We start from the raw sequence: 24,865 nt of genomic DNA, 5'->3' as shown, positions 1-24,865 counted from the left end.
TTAACTTTGTGTTACAAGGGCGAGGTAAACTGTAAGTCACATAAGTAAAATATAAATTTATTTACACCGACAAACAAACAGAGCCTGGGGGGACGGCTCACAACCTTGGAGAAAGCGGGAAGACGTGGGCGCTGCTGAGGAAGCGCGTGGTGAGATTCAGTGTATTTGCCTTGCAGATCTTCCCCACCTGCTTCCGGGAGCTAGGACTGCGGAGGGGCCCACCATGGTGTTCCCGGGACCCCTGGCTATTACCCTGTTGCCGCCTAGCCTCACACTGCTGGTGTTCCACCTGTCCAGCTCCCAGGATGTCGCCCCTGAGCCCAGCAGTGAGCCGCAGCTCTGCAGCCTGAGGGAACACCCCACTGTGGCCTTTGCAGGTGAGAACCCCTTCCCACTAGTTCCTGTTTCGAGATGCCTGGTTCTAGAAGGACTTAGGTCTGGACTCGGCAGGGTCTCCAGCTCTCAGAAGTCCCAGATGTCCCCCCTTGAGGATAGATATAAGAAGGATGGGCAGCCATGGGCTGGAGGGCTCTGCTTTGAGTCTCCAGACTATTTATTGAAGCTTTCATCCATGTTCACCAGGAGGAGGAGGGCCCTGGTTGGAGTGGGCAAGGGTTCTTTGGCCACCTCAGTTCTAGCTCTTCTGGAAGCATGAGCTCTGTTTCGTAGTTCCCCTGGGAGGCAGAATGAAGATAACTCACTGCTTAGGAAGTGCTGGAGCTCTCCGGAAGCTTCCTGCTGCTCTAAGACAGTTGCAGGGACTCCTGTCTTCGGGGCCCTGGGAACCCACAGGGACAGGGGGCTTGATGACTAATAACTCCCTTTGTCTGTCAAGGGAGGGCATAAGATGTCCTATTAAAGTGTTTCACAGACTGGGATTTGTGAATCGCTGGACATTTTCTGAGGAGTCTATAAATTCTCAGTAAAAGTTTCTAAAATGAATATACATGTATTCAATGATAATCTAAATCCCAAACAAAACACAAATACCAGAACATCTCGGATGTCCTCCCATAACCTGGTGGCCAGTGTGGGGCTCCCCGGTGGGGCCACGATCACATCGACCCTTCCAGAACCATCACCTGCATGGCAGCTCATGCTGGAATCTGCGGATGTAGCTTGAATGGGTCCCCAGGTTCATAAGTCTAATAAACAAACACCCGCCCTATTTCCACATCACAATGACCCTAACAGGGAGGCAGGGCAAAGATGGTCGATCTCCTTTAATAACTTGGAACACTGAAAAAAATAAAATAAAAATAAAAATAAAATTAAGATGTTAAAAAAAGAAACCATTTCAATCTTTTCCAACTTAAAAAACAACAACAACAACAACAAATGGGAGGGCTGAGGTATAGTGCTTTGGAGAGCTTTGTCTGAGGCAGGACTTAAGGGCGGGCATCCAAGGGCTCTTCCAGCTCCCTTCACGGCCCCTCGGCAGGAGGATGAGAAGCCGTCCTCTGGGATTCCACACAGCTAGTCAAAGGGGGCAAGACGGAAACTGGAGCGGAAAAATAAATGCAAGAATCTGAGGCTGGCATGGGATTTGGAGGGTGGGACAGGTGGGGGGGGGTGGCAAAGTCGGGGAGGCTGGGGTGGTTTAGAAGTGCGGGATTCCCAGCTGTGGGCTGGCTCCCGTCTGGGGGAGGAGAATCTGCAGCTGTCTCCTCCGTGCTGTCTTGTTTGAGCTGGGATCCAAGGCTTTGAAGGCTTAAGTGGATTAAAGTAAATTAGCAGTGTCTTTAAGCCTACAAAACACGAGTACACTCTCAGACTTCTGATGGCTCCGAGTTCTGGTACCCGTCACGGAAGGGAAGGACCAAGTAGGGGACAGAGAAGGTGGGATTCTGAGGGCTGTCCTCTTGTTGGATGCCCTGTGACAGCTCCTGATGGACCATTTCCTCTCAGGGGGCCTTGCTGGGGGACATAGTTGGCCTGACTAATTCTGGCAGCAGGGACAGTGGAAGGAGAGCATGGGAATTCCTGCCCCCCCCCAACCCCCACCAGGCTGGTCTATACCTGTACTGGAGCCAACTGGGGAGGGAGTGGTAGAAGATGTGTTCCTCGAGTGCCTGGCTTCCTTGTCACCCTTTTTTTTTTTCCTTGACACCATTTTTAATCTGCAGGTGTATATCACTTGAATGAAACTAACTTTCCGCCTACCCTCTTTCTGAATGGAGAAATGAGGCTCCAGCTGACGTAGAGTAACTAAGAAATCCCCTTCCCCCCAGCAAGCAGAGATGGTCCATCATCTAGACTGACAGCCCAGGAGAGAAGCATCATGTCTGCTTCTCCCTGCCCACCCCCACCCCGCTTCCCCCAGCCTTCCTGGCCTGCCCTCCACCCACTCAGTTCTCTACTCTGACGACTTTGTTTTCCATTCACCAAATTTTTTATTGAGCCTTACTTGACACCAGGGGCAGAGCTCTGGGTGCTGTGGGACATCAGGGGAGTGAGAGTCCCCTTTGGGTACTCGAATACCTCTTGTTCCTTACAGGTCACTCCCTTTGGTTCCCTAGAGCTATTGGTCCTGGACCAGGACTGGATCTTTCATCTCCTCACATCTTTTAGTACCGCTGAGCACACACAAGGGACTCAACTCATGTTGGGTGACTGACTGTTCTGGGTGATGCCATGTTCCAGAGAAGTTGCCACACGACCAAGCCCAGTGCCAACCCCCAGCTCCCAGGATCCCCTCAGATGTTACATTTTATTTCTGACTGATCAGTAGGCTTCCAGCCCTGTAGCTGTGAGTTCCCTTCTCCCCGACACCTGGCTGATCTGTGAGTAACCCCTAAATGCCCTAGAGGAACTGCCAGTTGCAGAACCTGACAGGCATTTTTCCATTTCGTAAGGTTAAATTTTCTCCTACGGGTTTCTTTTAAGGGGGGCCCACCTGTGTTTGTCTTTGGCCTGCACATCCTTCCTTCTGCCAGAGCATGGAATTTCTAGGAGGCAGGGAGAAGCCAGTATGGAGTTAACACTGACAGTGGTTAATCCACAAAGTGGGTAATTGAATTGACTATAATTAAAATCACAGGCGCGTCATGGAGAATGTCATTTTTCTCTTAAAGTCACCGTCCAAAGCCTTCTCTGCACACGGAGCTCAGAACGTGCTTGGTGTTTTAAAGACAGCCTTCCCTCTGGTCCTGTTTGCCTGTTTAATAAGAGGAAGCTGGCTCCCTTCCCGAGACAGCTCCCCCAGGATCATCGTGCTGCACCCGCTGCATCTCTCTCCCCTCGCCTCTTTCCCCTTGCCCTTGTCAGGGGGTCCCTCTGGGGCCGGGGGAGAGGGACAGAAACTGGAAGGGGCTGCCACACTCCACTCCTATCGCTGCCCCTTCCTCCCGTTGCCAGCCACCCCCCTCCTGCTCTGTATTGTCTTCCCCTCCCCGCCCCCCCACCCCAGGAAAGGACCTGAGTGGAGACCAGGCTGAGAAGTCCCCAGACAGAATTCTTCTGGCTTGCTGCACACCAATCACACTACCTCCTCCCCTGTTCAGCTGCCCACACCTGGAAGATCCCCATCGGAGGGGGAGAGGAGAACTGAATGAAGTGTGACCCAGTTGCTACTGTTGGGGAGCATGCAGTCTGATGGGGACAGGCAAGCCCCTCGTATTCCCCCCGTGCACACACAGAAAACAGACTTGAGCACATTTAGAGCAACAAAAACATACAGTGTGAGTAAACCAGACAAGGTAGAGAGAATATGGAACAAAATAAACTCAGGGTGGGGAGATTACAATTCAGGAAGTCTTCCTGGAAGAGGAGGACCCTTGGCTTAATCTCTAATGTAGTATACTATCTGCCAGGATTTTTGAGAGTGGCCCTGAGTTCTACTCAAAACCCAGCCCACCGGACTCCCAATCTACTCCTTACACCGGTATTGCTCAGATGGCGTTGCAAATTCATGACGATCCTGGCTAACCTGCAGTCACCTGCTGAGGGCTGAGGCAGACCCAAGGGGTTTGCTACATTTTGCTGCAGAGTTTCTTCCTCTTTTTTTTTTTTTTTTAATCGTGCATATCACAGTTTTCTGAAAAACATCCAGCTCACAAAACTTCGAGTTCTCCAGGGAGCGATTAAGTGTTTGCCTATCGTGCAGAAATGAAGGGCTGCTTTTACTCTGTAGTGGAGGATAATGAGCAATGATTTATTTCCCCTGGATTACACACACACACACACACACACACACACACACACACACACTCTCCTCTGGACCTTCTGTGAGCCAGTTGCTAATGCACTGCGGGGAGACAGCACAGGGTCTCACATTTCCCCCCTCATCTTCATCCCCACTGACATAAAAGTTCTCTGCCCCATGGCTTGCTCATTGTTGGCCAGGTCCCTCCCCCCACCCCATGAGGCCAGGGCTGAGGGAAGCTGTTAAGGGGCTGTGGACCTGGATAGGAGAAGGGGCTCTCCAGTGGGAGGGTAATATGGAAGAGCTAGGCACTGTGCCCCAGGCACTGTGCCCCTCCTCAGACGACTGCCCATCCATCCATAGGGCTATGAAGTCTCTGCCCAACCCTCAATCCCCTGGTGGGCTTTGGCCTTCCTTGGAGACAGGACTCAAGACTGACCACACATGTCCCTGTTATTCCCACTTCCGTGGAGTCTTGTCCGAAAACTCGATTCTTCGTATACAGAAGGGAGTGAATTACTCATGCATTCACTAGACTCCTTTCAGGCGCTGGGCAGAGCCTACAGATCTAAGAAGCAAGATCCTCCCTACCTCCCAGAGAAAACAACGGGACTAGACCCCAACAAGATGGGGGTTTTGATGGCAGTAAAGTAGAGACCTTACTCTGGCTTGGAGGAGTCAGGGAAGGCTTCTCGGAGGAGGTGCAATAGCGTTGGGGGTGAATAGGACCGTTCCATTGAGGAAGCACAGAGGGGCAAAGAGAGATCTGCGCAGTGTTCTAGTTTAGTGTGGCTGGGGTGGTTGTTTGAGGGGGATGTAAAAGATGAAGCATCATTCTCTCGGTGGGTCACTAAATAGTTAATGTACCTGGCATTCAAACCGGGAAGGAAGACAGTGAGTGCAGAACCCAAAGGCCTTCCCAGGAATTGCAACTTTTCCTTAGGGCAACTGGGAGCTAGTAAAGGGTTCTAAGGAGTCAACTGGCATGAGTGGAAGCCAGGCTAGAGAGGATGCTCTTGGCACCAGTCCAGGCAAGAGACCCTAGTAGCTTGGAATGGGAGTGGCGTACGGAGGGCAAGAGGGATGGATTTCTCAGAGGTGGAACAGTCGGGATTTGCAAGTGTTTTTAAGTGCTGGGGAGGGTCTAACGGGAGTCAAGGATAATTATAGTTTTCCCTTTGGATGGCTAGGGGTTAGGGGGAGCCCTTCTCCAAACTAGGGAACACAGCAGGAACAGTGACAACACCCCCACTCCCTGTCCCCCAGCTGGCTGCTCACAGAGGGGGCAGGTGGAACCGAGGTCTCGGTGGTGCCCCTGCTTCGTTGCTCCCTGACCTCATGCTGACTTTAGCTCTTCCATTCTGGGGGTGGATGCTGGTAGAGCAGTAACCAGAATGGTTGCCTCTCCCTCCACCAGATCTGAAGCCGTGGGTCTTTAACTTCACCTACCCTGGAGCCCGGGATTTCTCCCAGCTTGCCCTGGATCCCTCCAGGAACCAGCTCATCGTGGGAGCCAGGTAAGGGGGTGTAGGAGGGCTGGTGCCACCAGTGGCGGTGTGCTTAGACCTGGGTAGAGGGAATATTATTTGGGATGAGCCCACTATGGGCAGACTCTCTCTTGGGCCCAGGTTCCTTTTCTGTAACTGAATGTCTGTCTCCCACAAAAGGAAGCATTAGTTGAAGCAAGGTGTGGGGGGAGCAGAGGTGGGAGGTGACCTCTAGATCTCCAGATCTCAGCAAGCCATATTCCTTCATGGTTGGTAGTTACCAAGAGCAGAATACCTGCCGGCCACCTTCTACCCCCTGTCCCTACCCTGCTGCCAGGACTGCCCTGTCCATGTCCTCCCTGGGAGCTCCCTGCAGAAAAGGTGCCCAGGAGCCCCCTGCTGGCTGGCCGGCTGCCTGCACCTGGGATGCTGGACTTGGGCCGCGGGCGTCTCCTGTGAAGCCCTTCATTTCTCTCTGTGCTGCTCATCTTGCTGAACTGTTCCAGCTCCACGGAGGACTTGGGGACGCAGTATGGAGTAGAACAGAAGGACAGTTCTCACAAAAGCATGGACCATCGACTCTAGAAGGGAAGGGAGCTTAGAGACGTTCACTCCAGTGGGTCTCAAAGTGTGGTCCCTGGAGGGCAGGAGCAGCAGTCCCTGGGAACTCGTTAGAAATGTAAATTCTTGGGCTCCACCCAAACCTGCTGAATCCAAAGTTTGGGGCTGGGGGCTCAACAATGTGTTTTAGGCAGCCCTCCAGGTGAGTTTGATGACTCTCAGGTTTGAAAGCCACTAGTCTAATCCAACTGCCCTTGATTTAAACATGAAGAGGCAAGGGGCAGGAGAGGGGGAGGGGAGCTTCCCAAGATCACATGATAAGATGACAAGAGGGTACCACACATGCAGGAGAGCAGCCACAGCATGTAGTAAATGACGCATGTCATAAGTCACCTCATCTTCACATTTGCCTCAGGCAGGGTGTTCTGTGATTATCCCCATTGTATGGACTGGCACGCTGAGGCTTGGAAGGGTTGGGCCACCCACCTGTGTTCATTCGGCTCTTTCTCACCCACTCTAGGGCTTTCCCACTCCGTGAGCCTGCCTGTGCCCTCAGAGACAGGGAAAGTCAGGCCTGGACTTGGTCCCTCGCAGCCCTCACAGCAAATCAAGTGGGTCCTCAGTTTCTTCTCCCCCTTTCTCTAGGTCACTTTCCTTCCTCCTTTTCTTCTGCTAGACATTTCCCCCATTCTTTCTGAGCCCCTGGGTCTCTGGCATTCAGGCTGGGATATTTTTCACTCATGGATACCCTGTCTTATTCCATAAGGGATTCAGGGGCCGGTCAGCCTGCAGAGATCTCTCTCTGTTCTCATCTCCCAGAAGAGCAGACTGCAAGCAATGCTGTGATGAATGATTTTTGATGGGATAATAATTAATAAAGTGATGCAATGCTTCCCCTAATTTTTTAAAGTTGTGAGCAGATGCTGGTGTTCCCTGAGAGCAGAGCCGGAGCCCATCTGTCCTTAGGCCAGGACGGAGGGGGCGGGGAAGCTCTGCAGAGCAGGGGCTAGGGAGGTCCAGCAGAGGTCTGGAGCCAAGGTCACGGGGAAGGCCTGCTCAGCCCCAGCACAGCGAAAAAGTTAAGTGGAGGCTGGGCCTGGAGCCACAGCTGGGGAAGAGAAGTCCCTAGGCTGAGGTCTCCTTCAGGTCCCCGGATTCCTACAGCAAGGCCTCCCTTCTCCTGCTGGCCCACGCCACAAACTTCTCCTCAATTCTCTTCTCAGTACAGCTGAGGTACGCCAGAAAGTTCTAAAGCAATTATTCCCAAACACTTCAGTAACCAAAAGACGAACGGCCAAAAGAAGACATTAGAAGGAAATAAAGAAAATTCTTAGGGAAAACCAAGACTTTACATCTGCTTGATATTAATAAAGCTTCTTAGCACACATCACACCATTCCCTTGTCTCACAGCACTGTGAAATGAGAAAGGCAGGTGTTTGTTTCTCCATTTCCCAGATGCAGACACTGAGGCTCCCAGAGGGCGCCCAGCAGATAGCCGAGCCAGAATTCTCCCTGCCTCTGCCGAGGGGTCTGCTTAGTGAGCCTGCCGTCACTTTTGTGTGGCACGCTGACCAGTGGTCCTGCCGCCCTCCATGTCCATGATGAGTCATTGCTCCAAAGTCCATGCAAAGCGATGTCCCCGGTGCCCACCGCTCACTTCTTTTTTGCTCTGTGGAATGTTCTAGTATCTGGATACACCACAGTGTATTGACCCGTTCACCCACTGAAAGGCCTCTTGGTTGCTTCCAAGTGTGGGCAATTGTGAATCAAGGTGTGAAAAACATCCATGTGCAGGCTTTTGTGTGGACACGTTTCCTTATTTAAGGTTTTCAAGCAGCAGGCCAATGGGATGAAAACAGTGTTTGGGGTCAATGAGGCTGTGGTGTGGGTTGGGTGGTGTGGGACAGGAATCAGGAGGGGACGGACGTGGTGATCTGGGCAAGAGGAGACACGGTGGTCCAGGGAGGTGGCCGTGGGAAGGTCAGATCCAGAGTCCCTGCAGGAGGGACGGCAGGAGATGACGAGGCAGACGGGACTTGGAGGGGCCCAAGGCCCCACACTGGGAGAGAGGGCTGGCCTGTCTGAGGAGCGGAGTGCGTCGGGCTGGAAGGAAGGAGATGGCTCATTAGCAGGAGGTCCATGAGGCTCCCAGTTTCACAGAAGTAGGCTCCCTGGCTGGGAAGATGGTGGTGGGGCTGCTCCCTGGGCCTGCCAGCACCACCAGGGGGCAGGAAGTCTGGGTTTTAATCCCAGCTCCTTTGCTTGATCCAACAACCTGTTTCCTTGTCTGTAAATCAAGTTTTCTCTCTCTACTCCCGGGGTTGCTGGAAAGTCAAAAGAGCCAGTGGGGGTGAAGCTATCCCTGGGGTTGGCCTACCATAGGCCCTCCGCACTCTGCACCCAGCCCCGCATGAAACAGGAGCCAAGAAGCTGCTTCCTGGGGACCTATCAGCAGAGCCAGCTTGACTTACGATTTCTGTCTCTGTTTTCACAGGAACTACCTCTTCAGACTCAGCCTTGCCAATGTTTCTCTCCTTCAGGTACATTTGCCTCCTTTTTCTTCCCTTCCCTTCCCTTCCCTGTGATTTCCCTGGGGTTTGGGAGCTGGGGCTGGGGTAGCAGAGGGAGCAAGATTCAAAATTCAGCCCTTGGGGGCAAAAACAGGAGCCCCATGGGCATGGACTCAGACTGGCTTCCAGGTAACTGGGGGAAGGTAGCTGCAGGTGGGGACATGGCCACATAAACACGGAGACACCCCGGGGCTCCTGCATCATGGAGAGGGGCTGCTGCCGCCGGAGAGAAGGAGCACGTGGGTGGGGATGACCAGCTGGCCCTGTTTGCCTGGGAACAAGGGGTCCCAGGATGCAGGAATTATGGTGCGAAATCTGGGACATTATTGGGCAAACTGGAATGGTTGGTCCTTCGTAGTCCTACAGGAAGGTCTGAATTTTGGCCTCGAGAGAAAGGGTGTCCCTGGTTCCTTTCTTAGCTTGGCCTGAGTGATCCCATTCTAACACAGCATTTTCACTGAGCTGTGATTGATTTATTATCTGCTGCCAAGAAGGACTCCCCAAGCATAATTCCCTAAGTGCTCTGGGAGGCATTTTAATGGGACTCCTTGATCCAGAACATTTATCCCAGATTGAGAAACAGATGCCAAACCACCTCTGCAGAGGCAGAACATTCTAGAAAAAAGTCCATCTCTTCCTCAGTGAAGGAAAAGACTCAGTTCTTGTGTCTGGGAGGCTTGAGTGTTTATTTCATCAGAACTGGGGTGGGGGCGGGCAGGGGCTCTAAGACAAGCAGACTCTGACCTCTAGAGCTCACAGTGTAGCCGAGACAAGATGATAAGTGCCGCCTCGGACCTTATTATGGAACGGTTATAGGAGGTGGTCAAGTGCTGGGCTGTTTGGTACAGGATTTCACAGCAAAGGGCATTTGGGGAAGGGGCACCTCCTTGGTGAGCTGTTGTGACATTCTGGTCTGGTTTCTTCCAGCTGTGCCTGGGTGTCTACCCACAAGGGCCACATTGCAACTGGTTGCCAGAGGGGCGGGGAAATAGAGCAGGAAAGGTGCAACCATCAGAAGGGAAGGGCCCAGAGGACCTAGGACAAATTGAAAGGAAAATGCCATTCGTGCATTTATGGGTCCATCTATCCTTCAGTCCTTACCTTAAGCAGCCAAGCCGCCCTCCATTCATCCACCAACCCATCCAATAAACATTTATTGAGTACCTACTGAAAGCCGAGTCTGGTCTCAGGCATGGTACTAGGCATTTGAGATCCAAAGTCTCAGTCACTGGCCTCAGGAATAAGCAGGTGAGATCACAAATGATTCCCTGTCCTGGATGGGGTATCTGTAGCATGGTCCTGGGTCTGGGCTTTGGCCTTCCAGTGGCCTGCCAGCTTGGTAAACAAGTGCCCGTCCAGAACTTAGTCACCAATTGACAGCCACAGAAAATGAAGCCAAGATGCTAAGCCCAGCAGGTCAGGGCCTGGGGAAAGTTGGTGCTGAGGTGGTTTGAAGTGGGTGGAAGGAAGTGGATCCCGGGGCCCTGCCCTGAGCTCAGGTAGTTGGCTTTTTGTTAGGTCCCCAAGGTCTGCAAATGAAGGTCTTCTAGGAGCAGTACTAGAGCAGTAAAGCGGTCAAAGAGAGGAGAAACGGATGCACAGAAATAAAAACAATGCAGTGGGAAGCATGCAAGGCGGGGTGAATGCTGGGTTCAACCACGGCCCAGAGGCATGAGGAACCCATCAGGCTCCGCATGGTCTGCAAAGCTTTCTCGGAAAGCTTCCCTTGGGCTGGAGCTTGAAGGATGGGGGTTTGCCAAGCAACTGAGGGGGGTACACAGAGGTGTGAGATAGCATGGGGTGCTGAGGGGCCCAGTGCTCGGGATCATGGGGTGTGCCTGGGAGAGGGGTGGCAAGTGAGGCCTGGGGAAAGAGAGGGGCCACACTGGAGGGTCTTCACTGCTGAGCTGAGGAGTCTATATGTTAATTTGGATGCAGTGGGGCTCACCAAAGTGTTTTAAGCAGAGAAGTGGCATGACCAGTTTTGGTGTTTAGATCACTTGACCTGGTGCAGGGAATGGATTAGTGGAAGAGCCAGTTAGGAGGCAACTGCCAGAACCCAAGTGTGTAGTGGGGAAAATGGAACTAAGGCAGTGGAATGGGGATGGAGAGAAGAGAAAGATCTTCAGGGGACAGAAACACAGGGTCACAACATCAAACGTACCCAGCACAGTCTTCCCCGTGAAGGTGACCCCTGGAGTTGGGGAAGTTAGCAGCCCCGGAGGGCTTAGCCAAAGGCTTAAGCCCCTGTGGTGCCATCTAGGTTTCTAGCTTCCAGAGCTGGGTAGCATAGATCAGGTTGGGAATGGAGCTAGCCTGGCTCGTTGCTAGTGGCTAGTGGCTAGTGGCTAGCCAGTGGCTAGAGGTTCACCCTTCACTGCCCACTAGAGTCATCAGGAGAGATTTAAAAAACAGTGATGCCTGGGTGCCACCCTCAGAAATTCAGACTTGATTGGTTGAGGTACAGCTGGGCACTGGGATTTTTTTTTTTTTAATTGCAGGTGATTCCAGTGTGCAGCCAAATTTAGTATCTTTTCTGTAGGAGCTACCCAGCTGTTTTGGCCTCCCCAGGTGTCCTTGACAGCAGATCCCAGGTCCCACACCTGATCAGATGTTAGGACTCTCTGGCTTGCTGATGAGGCCTGGCATTGGGTTCATCCTTTTCTGTGAGGACCTGGCCTCAGCCCTAGGAAGAGACCTTATGCTGGCCCCATAGGCACACTGGGGACTCACACTAGGGGCAGGGCTCAGCTTCAGCGGTGGCAAATCAGCCACAGGTGCACCAGGAATTGGTTTTACCACCTTACCAGGGGGTCTCTTTGGGGCCTGATCTCAGGAGTCCAGAGTGGATTCCCCATGACAGAACTCAGGAGAAGAATAAATACTTTTCATGCCCACATCCACCCCCCATAGTGAGTACCTTCTAGCCACAAAGTGGAGAGAGGGAGAGAAGTTGGAGTGAGCTGCGTAGCATTTCCTGGAGAGGCTGGGAGGGGGGGGAGCCCCAGCCTCCAGTCCCCTCGTCTGTCATCTGGCCTGGTGAACAAGCCCTGACTTTTGACCACAGAAGCCTGACCTCAACAAGTGCCCTTCCATTGCCCTCTCTGGGGCTTTGGGTTCCTGCTTATAAGCTTTCAGTCTGAAGCATTTGCTATCCAAAGTGGAGCAGACCACTGCCCACAGTAGAGAGGAAGGGCCTAGCAACCCCCCTCCTGCCCGGCTTCCTCTACTCCCCATATGCCCCGGGAGTCCCCATGGCTCTACCTCTCCTTGCAGCCAAATGATCACCCCACTGGCCCCAAGGTAGGATTTAACCAAACTTAAAGCTCCATGCTTTATTGATAGTTTAAATAATTAAAGAAAATCTAATCACAAACAGTTTATGCAAACCAGCGTCCATTAAAAGGACTTCTAAGTACCCGACCCCTATTAAACAATTTATGTAAATGACTATTTCTTCAGGAAAATCGAAATGCTGAGCATGCTAAAGGGAGGGGAGATGCGTGAAGCAGCACAGAAGGGGTGTGTGCGCGTGCAGGCGTGTTTGTGTGTGTGTGTGTGTGCATGTGCGTGTGTGTGTGTGTGTGTACTCATGCTTGTGGACAGGAAGGGGAAGTCAAATCGCCTCATCTGTGGAGGTTATTTATTAGTGTAACTTAAAGTGGTTTGGGGAAAGAAAAGGTGACCAGTCGTCCACAGTGACAGGGGCTACAGTGTGATGAGCTAACTTGGATTTGTCAATTTTCTGCCCTTTGCTGGAGGGGTTCCAGGGGATGAGTTGACTGGCGGCCTAATTGCAATGGATTTATGATCTTGGGCTGCCAGATGTCTCGAAAGTGCAGAAACGCAGTCTGTTCTGCACATACGTGTCAGCACGCATATGGGGCTTTGTTCGGCCTTGGCAGTGAAGCTGATTTTGAGCTCTCTTCTAGTTATCGCTACATTCTCCAGCCTCGTCTGGCAGCGATCAAGTTCTTTGAAATCTAACCTCTGCTGAATAGTGGACTCAATGCTCAGAGGATATTTTAATGTTGAGCCATTGTCACTGGTGTCCAAGGGAGGTGCTGAGTCTCTGCAAAGAGTTCTCCAGTTCCTGACCAACTCGTCCATTCTCTCCCATAGCAAAAAACCATGTAGTTACCAGAGATTAACATACTGGAATTTCTGGGACGGTCCTAGTTTAAAACTTTATGCATGGCACATTGCTTGATCATACATATCTATCTCCACGTCTTCACAAAAACCCATTAAAAGGACAGTGAAGAATTTTTAATTGTTTGGATCCACGATGACAGAGAGATGTCAATGGAGAAGAGATTAAACATATTTCAGGGAGATGGGACATGGATGGACAGTCATAACTGATTCAGCAGAGCAGAACAGTTTACAGAAGAAAATATGGCACAGAAGTAAGCTGCACCCCCTGCACCCGAAGGGTTCAGAAATTGGGTTGCTAGGTATTGTGGAATGTGAGGATGAGGTATAACGATAAGACGGGGAACTAGTTGAAATTGTCTAAATTGAGAGGTTAGAATCCAGGGTTCCTATCCCATCCCACATAGCAGTCCCATCATCCATTTTACCCCTCCCCCAACAAAGGGAGACTAAGACCCTTTCTCTAAAGAGCTAACTGGCGAGTCTCCAAAATTTAAGACTCCAAGAAGGCTAAAGACACTAATGGGGTATGCAGCTAAAACAGTGTTTCTCTCCTTTCTCTCTTTGTGCAATTATTTATTGAAGAAACTTGGTCATTTGCCCTATAGAGTTCTCCACAGTCTGGATTTTGCTGATTGCCATGCAAGTGGTACATTGTAACACGTTCCTCTATTCTCTGTATCATCTGTAAATTGATTGCTAGATCTAAAGACTTCATTCAGTTTAGATCATTGCAAGATTGCTTACTTTGTAGATATTATTGTGTGCTTTTTTTAGAACACACAGAGTATTCTGTTTTTATCAATGTTAGCAGCCATTGATGATTGTTTCCCAGATCCATTAATTCTGCAGATGTTACAGTGTATGAGCTGGATTCTACAAAGAAAAACTTTTCATCTCCTATTTGGTTACTCAACCATAGAGTCCTATAGGAAGCGCAGGATAAATTTTGATATTCTTTATTTACCACTTTTCAAAGAATATGCTAGTGTCTGTCAATGATCAGTCTGTCAATGATGATCAGTTAATTTTATTCTTTTCTTATTATTACAAACTCAAAATGGCTTTAAACATTATTGAAGTGTTTCAGTCCATTGGAGTTATCTTTCATGACTATCCCTTCTCTGCAAGTAGGTTGCCTCTTCATTTTAGTTCCTGGGTCTTCTGACATCATGACCCTGGTTGCCTTTGGTTGCATCCTTGCTGTTTGATGTGAGGAGATGTTCCAAACTTGCCTTGTTGTACATTTCCTAACCCCAGACCTGGAATCAGCCATTACTCTAAGAGGCCAGTTCCTTTCAGTGGGAAATAGCTAGTGGATTTATTTTTAAATATTAAAAAATAGCCCCAAATCACCAGACCTATCAGGAAAGCCTCCAAAGGGAAGGAGAAAGACCAAAACAAACAAACAAATAGAATTAAGAAAGCTGTAAGAAAACAGGGACAATAAGAAAAATATAAGAAAACATTTTTTAAAAGGAATTAGAAAAAATGAATTGAATCTTCTGAGATATAAAAATGTTTTGTAAAACAATAAATAAAAATATGGAAATTTAAAATGAGATTGGGGAAATAAAAGTTGAATCAAAGCAATAAAAGAGGAGGGTGAAGAAAAATCTCCCACAAATTAGAACAACAACAACAAAAATAAGTAATGAAGAACAGGAGAGAAATAACAGAAAATCAGAGGATCAACGGACAAAGGCCAACAGTTGACTGCATTAATGAACTACAAAAAAGGGAACCAAGGAAAAGGTGAGGAAGAAATTAAAGATGAAATTGCATAAGAATATCTGCCAATGTGGAGGACCAGTCTTCACATTGAAAGGGCTGAATGAGTCCCCAAAAGGGACATGCACTAAAGCACATCAGTGTGAAATTTAGGATATTGTTATGAAAGAGAAGATCGAAAAATCTAGAGTCTAAAGAAAAAGAAAATGGTCACTACAAAAGTTGGGGAGTAAGAATTACATCAAACTTTGGGGTGCTTGGGTGGTTCAGTTGGTTAAGCATCTGACTCTTGATTTTGGCTCAAGTCATGATCTCAGGGTCGTGAGATCCACACCCACGTCTGACTCTGTGCTGAGCATGGAGCCTGCTCAAGATTGTCTCCCTCCCTCTCTGTCCCCATCTCCTAAAAAAAAAAAAAAAAAAAAAAGAATTACATCAGACTTCTCATAGCAACACTGGAATCTAAAAGACAATGGAAGAACAAATGTCTTTAAAATTTTGAGTGAAGATTATTTCCAACCTAGAACTCTGTATCATAGCTACCGATCAAGTATGAAAATAGATGAATCAGACATGCAAGAATTTAAAAAAATTAATCTGCCATGGGGAACCTGGCTGGCTCAGCCAGAAGAGCATGGGACTCTTGATCTTGGGGTTGTGAGTTTGAGCCCCATGTTGGGTGTGGAGATTACTTAAATAAATGAATAGATTAAAACTTTTAAAAAATTGATCTACTATGTTCCTTTTCTTAGGAAGATACTGGAAATGTATTTCACCAAAATAAGCAAGTAAATCAAAAAAATGGGAAAAATGGGATTTAGCAAAAAGGAAAGGAGAGAAGGTAAGTCCCGGGATAACAACCAAATAGGAGACCCCAGGAACAACCAGGGCACACTGGGGCAGGAGGGAGAGGACAGGAATGAATGGATGATCAGAACCATTTGTATTTACATGATACAAGTGATATTGAGAGGGATTTGTAACATCTGTTGAACACTCGGGAAGAAATTAATGGTAAGTACATCGCAAAACAAGCAAATGAAGAAAGCCAAGGCAATTATTCAGTTCAGGAAAATAAAAAGTTGGTCAAGAAGGAAACCTCATCAGAATAGACATGATTGCATTGACTCTCAGATGCACATTTTCACATTTTAATGAGTCTGAAATCAGGCCATGTCTTTCTGTGGCGTCTTACCATCCCCGACAGCCAGACTGTCGTCCTGATTGAGTTGTCCTCGCCTATGCAGGCGTGAACTTGGTCATTAGTCTGGTAACAGCAACCCATTAACATTTCAGGCCACAAACCATTTTAGGATCATATGAGGAGGGAATATGAGTCCTGATTTTTTGGAAAACTTTCTGTGGACACCTTCTCATAAGACCAAGAAAGTACCAGCATCCCAACTTCCAGAATGGGATCCATAGCTTGGAAGAAAATTCTGGAGACCAGAGTGGAATACCCTTTAAGAATTGCTGCATCCCTGAAGCCCCAGGCAATTCAAAAACATGATCCTCGAAAACAAGCAAACAAAACAAATGAGCACCGACCACTGTAAAGTGACTCAGAAGAGGCAAACTCTGAATTCAAAGAAGGTTTAAGAATACTTAATTAATCTTGTTTCTGTTTTTCTTTTTTGTACACACAAGATTGATAGATGATAACACTTGTAAATCTAAATAAGAGTACTTTCAATAAGTTTACATTAAAATTTTAAGTAATAAAGATTTGATTGGCGATATATTTCCTTTCTTGGTATTTCATATTGCAATCAACGGTGTTTTATATTCAGCGAAATCCAGGGCACTGGTTGGTAGTAGTGAACAATTTGTATATATTCATAATAATGCAAATACCAATGTTGATTTTAATTTAAAAACAAATAACTGTTTTAACATTTTAAATACTATTATATAATTACAATGAGAGGATGGGGAAAAGAGAAATGTATGTGTGCTTTGGGATGGGGGAGAATGGGATGGGTGATTGGGAAAAATCTTTACCTCCATAACAGGAAGTCAGAAGAGAAAGTCTGAGACTGATACATATTTCTGAGAAATTGGATTAAAAAATTAAGTTAAAAGAAATTCTATTAAAACATACACATACACAGAAATAGCTAAAAGCATTGGAAGTAGTTGTCTTTAGGAAATAGGAGGAGTTGGAGGAGGAGTGGGTTGTCGGGGGTTTTTTTTAATTAATTTTTTCATATCATTTGACTTTTTCAACTCTGTACATCATTACTTGGACATAAATAAGTTTTAAAATAAAATAAAAATTTTCAAAATGACTCAAACAAGTCTGTTCTGTGCTGTTATCATTATAAATATACATATCCTTTTCGGGCCATATGTTCTAACTTTGGGCTTGAGAAATGTATTCACTGTGAGTGAGAAGCTGCAGGATATAACAGAGAGGGCTCAGCTCTAGTGCTAACTGTCCGGGTTTGTATCTTAGGTTTGTTGCTAACTGGCTTTGTGACCTTGGGCAAACTGCTCAACCGCTCTGAGCTTCATTATCCTCGCCTATAAAATGAGCAAAAGTCTACATGTTTCACTGGCAGTGAGGATCCAAGAGGGAGGTATTGTCAAGTCCGTGGCATAGTGCCTGTCTGGGTGTTCAGCCCAGGGTAACTTGAACTGCTTTTGATGGTGCACAACTGTCCTCCCTACCCACCCAGTGGAACTCCCACCCCCTTATGAGCAAGGCCCCTTTGCCCACCAGCTCCCAGCCCCTCCTTCCCACGCAGTTTCCCACTGTCTGGAGCTTCAGGCCCAAACCTCTGCAGTGTCTGTGGGCCATTGCTCTTGTCGGGTCCCTGGGGCCCCCTGAGTTGCTTATTTATGTCCCTCTTTCCTCTCACATCAGGCTCAGCCAGGGAGCTGATGGAGGTCTGAGGATGACAATGGTTCCATTGTCCCTGTCCAGATAAACCCTATGGCTCTGAGGTCAGATGCCAGGGGTCCTTTGCCCTCCAAGGTCTGGGAGCAGAGGTCAGCCTGTGCTCCAGGCCTGGCGTGGCAGAAGGAGCCCAGTCTGCTCATAGCGCTGACGGAGGCATGACCAACTTGTCTCCCCCCACTCCCCACCTCCTGATTCCAGGCTCTGCAGGAGTCAGCCCTCCCTCTGCCCCACAAAGCAGCCGCCTGGGGAGCTGTGGGTGGACAGCAGCCTGCTGCTTCCTCTCCCAGCCCCCTTCCCCTCCCACACCCTGGCCCTGGAGCTCTGCAGGCAAGAAGGAGCTTTGTGAGAAATTAAAAGCAGGTTGGCTTTGTTGTTTTTGTTGTTTCCTGTTTGGATAGAAGGACTGCTTGCTCCAGGCTCCCTCTCCCAGGGCAGATAGGCAGTTCAAGTTTATCCATGTGACCCAGAAATCTATAAGGAGCCCCACTCCAGGGCTGGTGGCATTGCCGGGACATGGAGGGTAGCGTTCCTCCTGCCCCTGCTCTTCAGAGGCTGGGAGGGATGTGAGAGAGTAGAGACAGAATGGGTGAAGAGGAAGGGGCGGGTTCCTAGGTGGAACCGCCCTCTCCTAATGCCAAGAATACTGGGGAACATAAGTCCCTGAGCGGAAAGCCCCATCCCCAAGCACCCCATGGTGCACCCCACGACAGAGCAAGGGTCATGCTACAAGGGAAGCTGGCAGCACAGAGTCGGGGAAGGGGGAGCAATTAGGAAACAGGAAGACTGAGGTTCTGAGACAGTGGGATGAAGAGAAAAAACACACAGAGCCTCTGAATCAAGAACCTGGGTTCCAATCCCTGCTCTACCACATGGCAGCAGCAAGTCACACAGAATCAAGAGTTTCTTTACCTGTTAAGGAAAAACAAAACTAAACAAAACACTTTGCAAGATAATAGTGGGAAAATGAAATATGTCTGTCTCTAAGGTTTGCAAATCTAGCCTTTCCTCCCTCCCCGCCTCCTACCCATTTGAGGGCCATCTGGCCCATAAGGGAGGCACATTTTCCATCTCCCACTCTGGGTCTGGGGTGGTCCTAAAGGTCCTCCTTGGCCACTTCCAGCTCCCCGGCTGGCCTGGGGGAGGAAAAAAGGGGAGGTCCTAGGACAGAGCTGCCTGGGGATGGTTCAACATGGAGACATTGTTACTGCAGACCTCCCTGACCCAAGTGGGGGCATTGTTGGACTGAGGGGACGACCTCCTTAAGGTCTCTGTGTAAGGAGATCTGGCAGCCCTCTGAGTTCACATGGATGCAGTGAGGGGGACACTTACCCCACTGGCTGTCATTGACCCTTTCCCAACTCTGGTCCTCTCCCAACCTTGCCTGCTGCCTGCCACGACGGTGAGCAGCACAGCCGTGTGATGTCTGTGTGCTCCTCCCACAGGCCACAGAGTGGGCCTCCAACGAGGACACGCGCCGCTCCTGCCAAAGCAAAGGGAAGACCGAGGTAAGTGGCTCTGGGGGTCCAGGGGACTGACTTAGAGCTGGCGGGAGGCTTGACAGAGGGGCACCATGTGGGGACAGGGGCCGCCTGCAGAGAGGCCCAGCCTGGAGGAGTGTGTGGTGTGTGTGTGTGTGTGTGGGGGGGGTGTTCTGGGGGCAGTTAAAGAGGCAGCACTGAGCATGGGAGCAGGCACTGGTGGAGCGGGCTGACCTGGGGGCAGAGGTGTGAGAGGAGAGGAGGTCCACAGAGGCAACCTGAACTTCGGAGCAGGGTGCATCAGGGGCAGAGGGGAGTGTTCTCAGATGTCTGTGGTGCAGTGGCGTGAAGGAAGGACAGCTAGGCCCACATGGGGTGCACGGGTCCCTCTCTTACTTCTCTATCCCGGTTGCTTTAGGAGGAGTGTCAGAACTACCTGCGAGTCCTGATTGTCACTGGCCGGAAAGTGTTCATGTGCGGGACCAATGCCTTTTCCCCCGTGTGCTCCAGCAGACAGGTGGGGCCCCCTCGGGGTAAGGCAGACTCAAGAGGTCACGGAGGGGTGCCTGGGTGGCTCAGTCATTTGGCTCAGGATCGTGGTCCTGAGCTCATGGGCTTAAGCCCTGCTTCAGGCTCCCTGCTCAGCAGGGAGCCTGCTTCTCCCTTTTCTTCTGCCTGCCACTCCCCCCTGCTTATGCTTGCGCGCGCTCTCTCTCTCTCTCTGTCAAATAAATGAATTAAATATTTAAAAAATAAAAACAGTAAAGGGCATGGAGAGAATCTCTCACCCAGACACCACAAAGAGTGAGGTTGCCAAATTTAGTAAGAACAAAAAAACCCCAAAACAAAAAAAGAATGCCCACTTAAATTTAATTTCAGATAAACAGCAAATTATATTTTAGCTTAAGTATATCCCATGAAAACTTTGGGACATACTTATGCTAAACAGTAATTCATCAAAATTCCAATTTAACTGGGTCTACTCTATTTTGTCAGTCAACCTCACCGTGGAGGGTCCTGACTTGGGGGTGGGGCAGGGAACAGAGGCCGAAGGAGCTCCTGGCACAGCCTCCTCCCTCCACGATGGCGGCTCTCTCGGAGGGACGATGGTGGTGGGGGGGAGTAAGGAAGAGGTTGGAGACAGGGAGACCAGGGGCCCAGGAAGAAGCAAAGTCTGGGGCTCGGTGGGGAGGGGAGAGCATGCAGCCCCTGGGTCTCAGGGAAACGTGCCCCTATCTCCCCATCATCCCCAGGTGGGGAACCTCAGCCGGACCATAGAGAAGATCAATGGTGTGGCCCGCTGCCCCTACGATCCGCGCCACAACTCCACCGCTGTCATCTCCTCTCAGGGGGAGCTCTATGCGGCCACCGTCATTGACTTCTCAGGTCGGGACCCCGCCATCTACCGCAGCCTGGGCAGCAGGCCACCACTTCGCACGGCCCAGTATAATTCCAAGTGGCTCAATGGTAAGGGGGCCCAGGCCCAGGGGTGGGGGGATCTCCTGGCGGCCAGCCTGCCCTGACCCCTTTCGATCCTCGTCCCTGCCCGCCTCTGAAAGGGATCACACCGCCTCCCTTGAGATGCCCAGAATTGGGCCAATGTTTCACCAAGGACAGTAGTACATTGGAGATGGACTTCAAATGATGAAATCACAGGTGTACCCAGAACCAATGGAGGGGAGGATATGAGGGCTGAAGAGGAGTCGGGAATTCATTAGGAGAAAGGGTTACAGGAAAGAACAGATTAGGAGAGGGCAGTAGGAGTTTCTTTTCCCTTGGAGTTGAATTCCTGCTTCTCCACTGACTGGCTGTGTGGCCTTGAGCACGTACTTGACCTCTCTCTGCCATAATGTTCTCATCCGTAATCAGAGGATAATCACAGCACTTACCTCATAGGTTGTTAAGAGGATCATATAAAGTACTTATAATAATGTCTGGTGTGCAGTGAGGGCTCAGTAGCTCATAGTAACTATTATTATAACTTCATAGTGGAGGTGGGAACAGGGTTAGCTAGAGCCCCCAGGTCCGCCAACTGTCCAGGAGTGTCAGGATGCCCATCTGGGAAAACAGAAGTCACCTCTCCCCTTCCTCCCCACTGGCCTGACCCACCCCTTTGTTCCTCTTCTGCCCCGCAGAGCCAAACTTCGTGGCAGCCTATGATATAGGGCTGTTTGCATACTTTTTCCTGCGGGAAAACGCGGTGGAGCACGATTGTGGACGCACTGTGTACTCCCGGGTGGCCCGAGTGTGCAAGAACGACGTGGGGGGCCGCTTCCTGCTGGAGGACACGTGGACCACGTTCATGAAGGCCCGGCTCAACTGCTCCCGCCCAGGCGAGGTCCCCTTCTATTACAACGAGCTGCAGAGTGCCTTCCACCTTCCTGAGCAGGACCTTATCTATGGGGTCTTCACCACCAACGTGTGAGTCCCTGGCCCGCTGCCATCCCTTCTCCGCCTCGCAGACCAGTGGGGTTGGGCACGTCCCTCTCTCTGGGCCTCTGTTTCTCCTTCTGTAAAGTGGGGAGTGCAATAGCGCTCCAGCCGGTCTTTGGGGTAAACTTGCTCCCAGATCCTACATTCCTCCCTTGCTCTGGCTTGCTGCCTTTGGAGGGGGGAGCACTTTTTCTGAATTGTTGAAGGGCAGGCTGAGGCCAGATCTGAAGAAAGTAAGTGGAGTTGGATTGTGGCTCCGTGCAGGAAGAAATTGCTGGGGGAGAAAGGAAAATGGCCTGCCTTGGATGAGGGGATAGCAGCCCTGGGAGGGTCCAGGAGCAGCCACCCTATGGGCAAACTCAGAGAGAATTCTTTCTGGTCCCTTCCAACCTCAGGACTCCACCATCCTGCTAAACCTAAGCAGCAGAGTCTTCTGGCAGTCCTGCCAGCACTGGGAGACACAGGCTGGGATTCGGAGCCCCTTTTGTTTCCTGGGTGTAAGGAAGAGTAGCCCTCATGGAGATCACGAGGCCCTCCTCGCCTCATCCCCTTCTGTGTAAAGGCTGACCCTGTCAGGTGATTGTCATGTACAGAGTGCTGAACAGGCAGCAGAGACCGAGGAACTCGTTTGTCTTACACAACTCTGTGCGGGATTCTTGGTGAGGACCTCGGAAACATGTGAGCGTAGAGTGCCGTGTGCTTACCCTGGGCCCCCAGTAGCAGGGACTGGAGGAGGGCCAGGCTAGCTACAGGAAGCACAGTCTGAGGGGATGGACAAGGATGAGGGTAAAACTGGGAAACAGGAGCAGAGAGACCATCCAAGACAGAGGGACACCCAGGCATCACAGTCCATGCACGCCATGAGCCAACAACCAGGAATTAGTGACCAGTCCGGCAGTTGGCACCAGAAAGGGGACAGTCATGAGGCAGGGGCAGGAGCTGCTGTAGAGGCATGGGGAGAAAGTGATGACATTGGCATGGATTGGAAATAGTTTCTGTCTTGTGTACCTTCTCCATGTCAGGTGCCTGTTGTGGTGGTGCCTGTCACAAGCAGGGGTACCAGTGAGCAAAAGCAAAGCTGGCTCTGCCCTTAAGGGACTTACCTTCTAGAAATGGGAGTTATTAAACATCCAGTTTTAACTGTGTTGAATGCTACAAAGGGAAAGGGCAGTGCTCAGGGAAGTCTCTGCCAGTGTGGAGGGAGGGATGGTGATCAGGGAGGGCTTCCTGGAGGAAGTGCCATTTACAGGATGAATGAGAGTTAACTAGGGGAGAGGACCATTTCAGCCCAAGGGAACAACATACTCAGAGCTTTGGAGTGGGAAGAGAGAAATGTCAGGAACTTAGTCGGACCAGTGTGGCAGGACCCTGGGGGGTGAGGAAGAGGAGAAGCAGGAGAGGAGGCTGAGGGGCTGGGACAGGAAGAATTATGTCCTTAGAGACTGCTTCAGGGTTTTGATCTTTATTCTAAGAGCAAGGAGAAATTATTGAAGGGCTTGAAGCCAGCCAGAGACTAGCTTGGATGCGTATTTTGAAATGTTCACCGTGGCTGCTGTGTGGAGAATGGATTCCACGAGACTGGACAGGCTGTAGTAAGGGCAGCCATGAGATCAGCACAGCAACCATGGAGGTGATGGAGGTGCTGAGGCAAGGCAGAAAAGGCAGGGAGGGTAATGGATACCTTTGGGAGAGGGAATAAATGCAGAGAACAGAACTAGAAACATTTGTTGGCATGTTATGGGTTCTGTGACCTGTTCACATCGGACTCCCAGAAACGCCTGATCCTGGGACTGAACAGGTCTCACGAGGCTGTCCGGCCCAGGCTGGGGTGGGCAGCAGCAGGAATCAGTGGTTTGATAACCAGCTTGAAACGTCAAGTAAAATGAAAAAAGCAGAATAAAATGGAATCAAAAGAGTGGAGTACAATGCATTTGGTAAGGGTATTGTTTCATGAAAATGCTTTACAGATGTGTGTGCTCGGGTGCATGTTGTCATGGGACATATTTCTGACAGTGGGCTCCAGATTAAATGTCTGAAAAACACTAACTTTATCTGACCCTCCCACTGGAGAAGGGAAAGGGGTGAGGAGCTAGCACAGAATTCTCCCAGAGGGCTTCTCCTCAGGGGGCCTTTCCCAGGGTTTCCAGAGTGCGAAGACTGCATGCCCTCCTTCTGTGACACCGCTGGTGTGCAGAGCACTGGTCTTGTGCTAGGTCCTCAGCAGGCCTCGGAGCTGTGCCACGTCATGCCTGGACGGCCACCAGTGGGGTTTAAGGCACCAATGCCCACAGGGAGGGCAGTATCCCACCACCTCTTGCCTTTCAGAAACAGCATTGCGGCTTCTGCTGTCTGCGCCTTCAACCTCAGCGCCATCTCCCAGGCTTTTAATGGCCCATTTCGCTACCAGGAGAACCCCAGGGCTGCCTGGCTCCCCATCGCTAACCCCATCCCCAACTTCCAGGTACAGCTTCTCCTCCCCTTTCCCTCTCCTCACAGAGCAGCTTTTCCTAGATAACCAGCCCCCAGCTGATTCCCAGCTGCTTGGTGCAAACACCGACCCATCCGTGCTGGTCTGCACCCATCTGTGGGGTCTGCGAAGATTCCCTAGCACAGTGGAGTGAGAGCGGGAAAGTGGGTGGCATGCAGAGCAAGGGAGCACGCTCTGAGCAATCTCTAAATGTGACTTCACACCTCCAGGGAGACTCAATGTAGGGAACTAGGGGAGCACTTACAAGCTGTCTGGTCAGAACTGGGGGATTTTTAGCTGGAATTTGCTTGCAGTCTACCCAGCCTGGGTACTATTTCCTGGAGGGTCTGAGTGCCAGGAGTGGTCAGGGTCCAGCCATGGGTGATGGGAACATCCCTAGTGCTGTGATGGAGAAGGGGAAAGAGCCATGAGGCAAAAGAAGCTACTGATGGTTAACTTTGGAATCCATCCAACTTCCTGCCCACCGGGCAGTATGGAGTATGGGAAGACCTCAAGTTTTGCAGTGGGATCATCCTGATGGATGGGTCAAGTCACCGAACCTCCCAGAATCTCTTTACCCTTATCTGGTACTAGGGATAACACTCTCAACCTCAAAGATAAGTGCAAGGGTGGGGGGGGGGGCGCCTGGGTGGCTCAGTGGGTTAAAGCCTCTGCCTTCAGCTCAGGTCATGATCCCAGGGTCCTGGGATCCAGTCCCACATTGGGCTCTCTGCTCTGCAGGGAACCTGCTTCCTCCTCTCTCTCTGCCTGCCTCTCTACCTACTTATGATCTCTCTCTGTCAAATAAAGAAATAAAAATATATATTAAAAAAAAAAAAGATAAGTGCAAGGGTTAAACACGCACCTGACAGGATGCTGCATAAATGGTAGCTGCCCTCCAGCTCCGCTTTAGAAGGCACAAGAACTTGGAGCTGG

At 50.3% G+C, this 24,865-nt stretch overlaps 1 protein-coding gene across 5 annotated transcripts in view; it reads left to right on the top strand.

Annotated features, from left to right (window-relative positions):
- Nucleotides 1-24,865, top strand: part of SEMA5B (semaphorin 5B) — a 114,354-nt gene that overhangs the window by 75,807 nt on the left and 13,682 nt on the right. For 4 of the 5 annotated variants that reach the window (XM_059162854.1, XM_059162853.1, XM_059162856.1 and 1 more), the window contains exons 2-9: nucleotides 177-377; nucleotides 5,562-5,661; nucleotides 8,688-8,733; nucleotides 18,994-19,056; nucleotides 19,448-19,546; nucleotides 20,283-20,496; nucleotides 21,165-21,450; nucleotides 23,788-23,923. In XM_059162854.1, coding sequence (XP_059018837.1) covers nucleotides 224-377; nucleotides 5,562-5,661; nucleotides 8,688-8,733; nucleotides 18,994-19,056; nucleotides 19,448-19,546; nucleotides 20,283-20,496; nucleotides 21,165-21,450; nucleotides 23,788-23,923 — 1,098 coding nt within the window. In that variant the 5' untranslated portion in view covers nucleotides 177-223. The remainder of the gene's footprint in view (nucleotides 1-176; nucleotides 378-5,561; nucleotides 5,662-8,687; nucleotides 8,734-18,993; nucleotides 19,057-19,447; nucleotides 19,547-20,282; nucleotides 20,497-21,164; nucleotides 21,451-23,787; nucleotides 23,924-24,865) is intronic. The other variant, XM_059162857.1, reaches the window with a different exon arrangement.

Source organism: Mustela lutreola, chromosome 2, assembly GCF_030435805.1.
Source record: "Mustela lutreola isolate mMusLut2 chromosome 2, mMusLut2.pri, whole genome shotgun sequence".
NCBI classification, from domain to species: Eukaryota; Metazoa; Chordata; class Mammalia; order Carnivora; family Mustelidae; genus Mustela; species Mustela lutreola.
The sequence above is the reverse complement of the archived record's forward strand: the minus strand, read 5'-3'. Positions and strand labels throughout refer to the sequence as shown.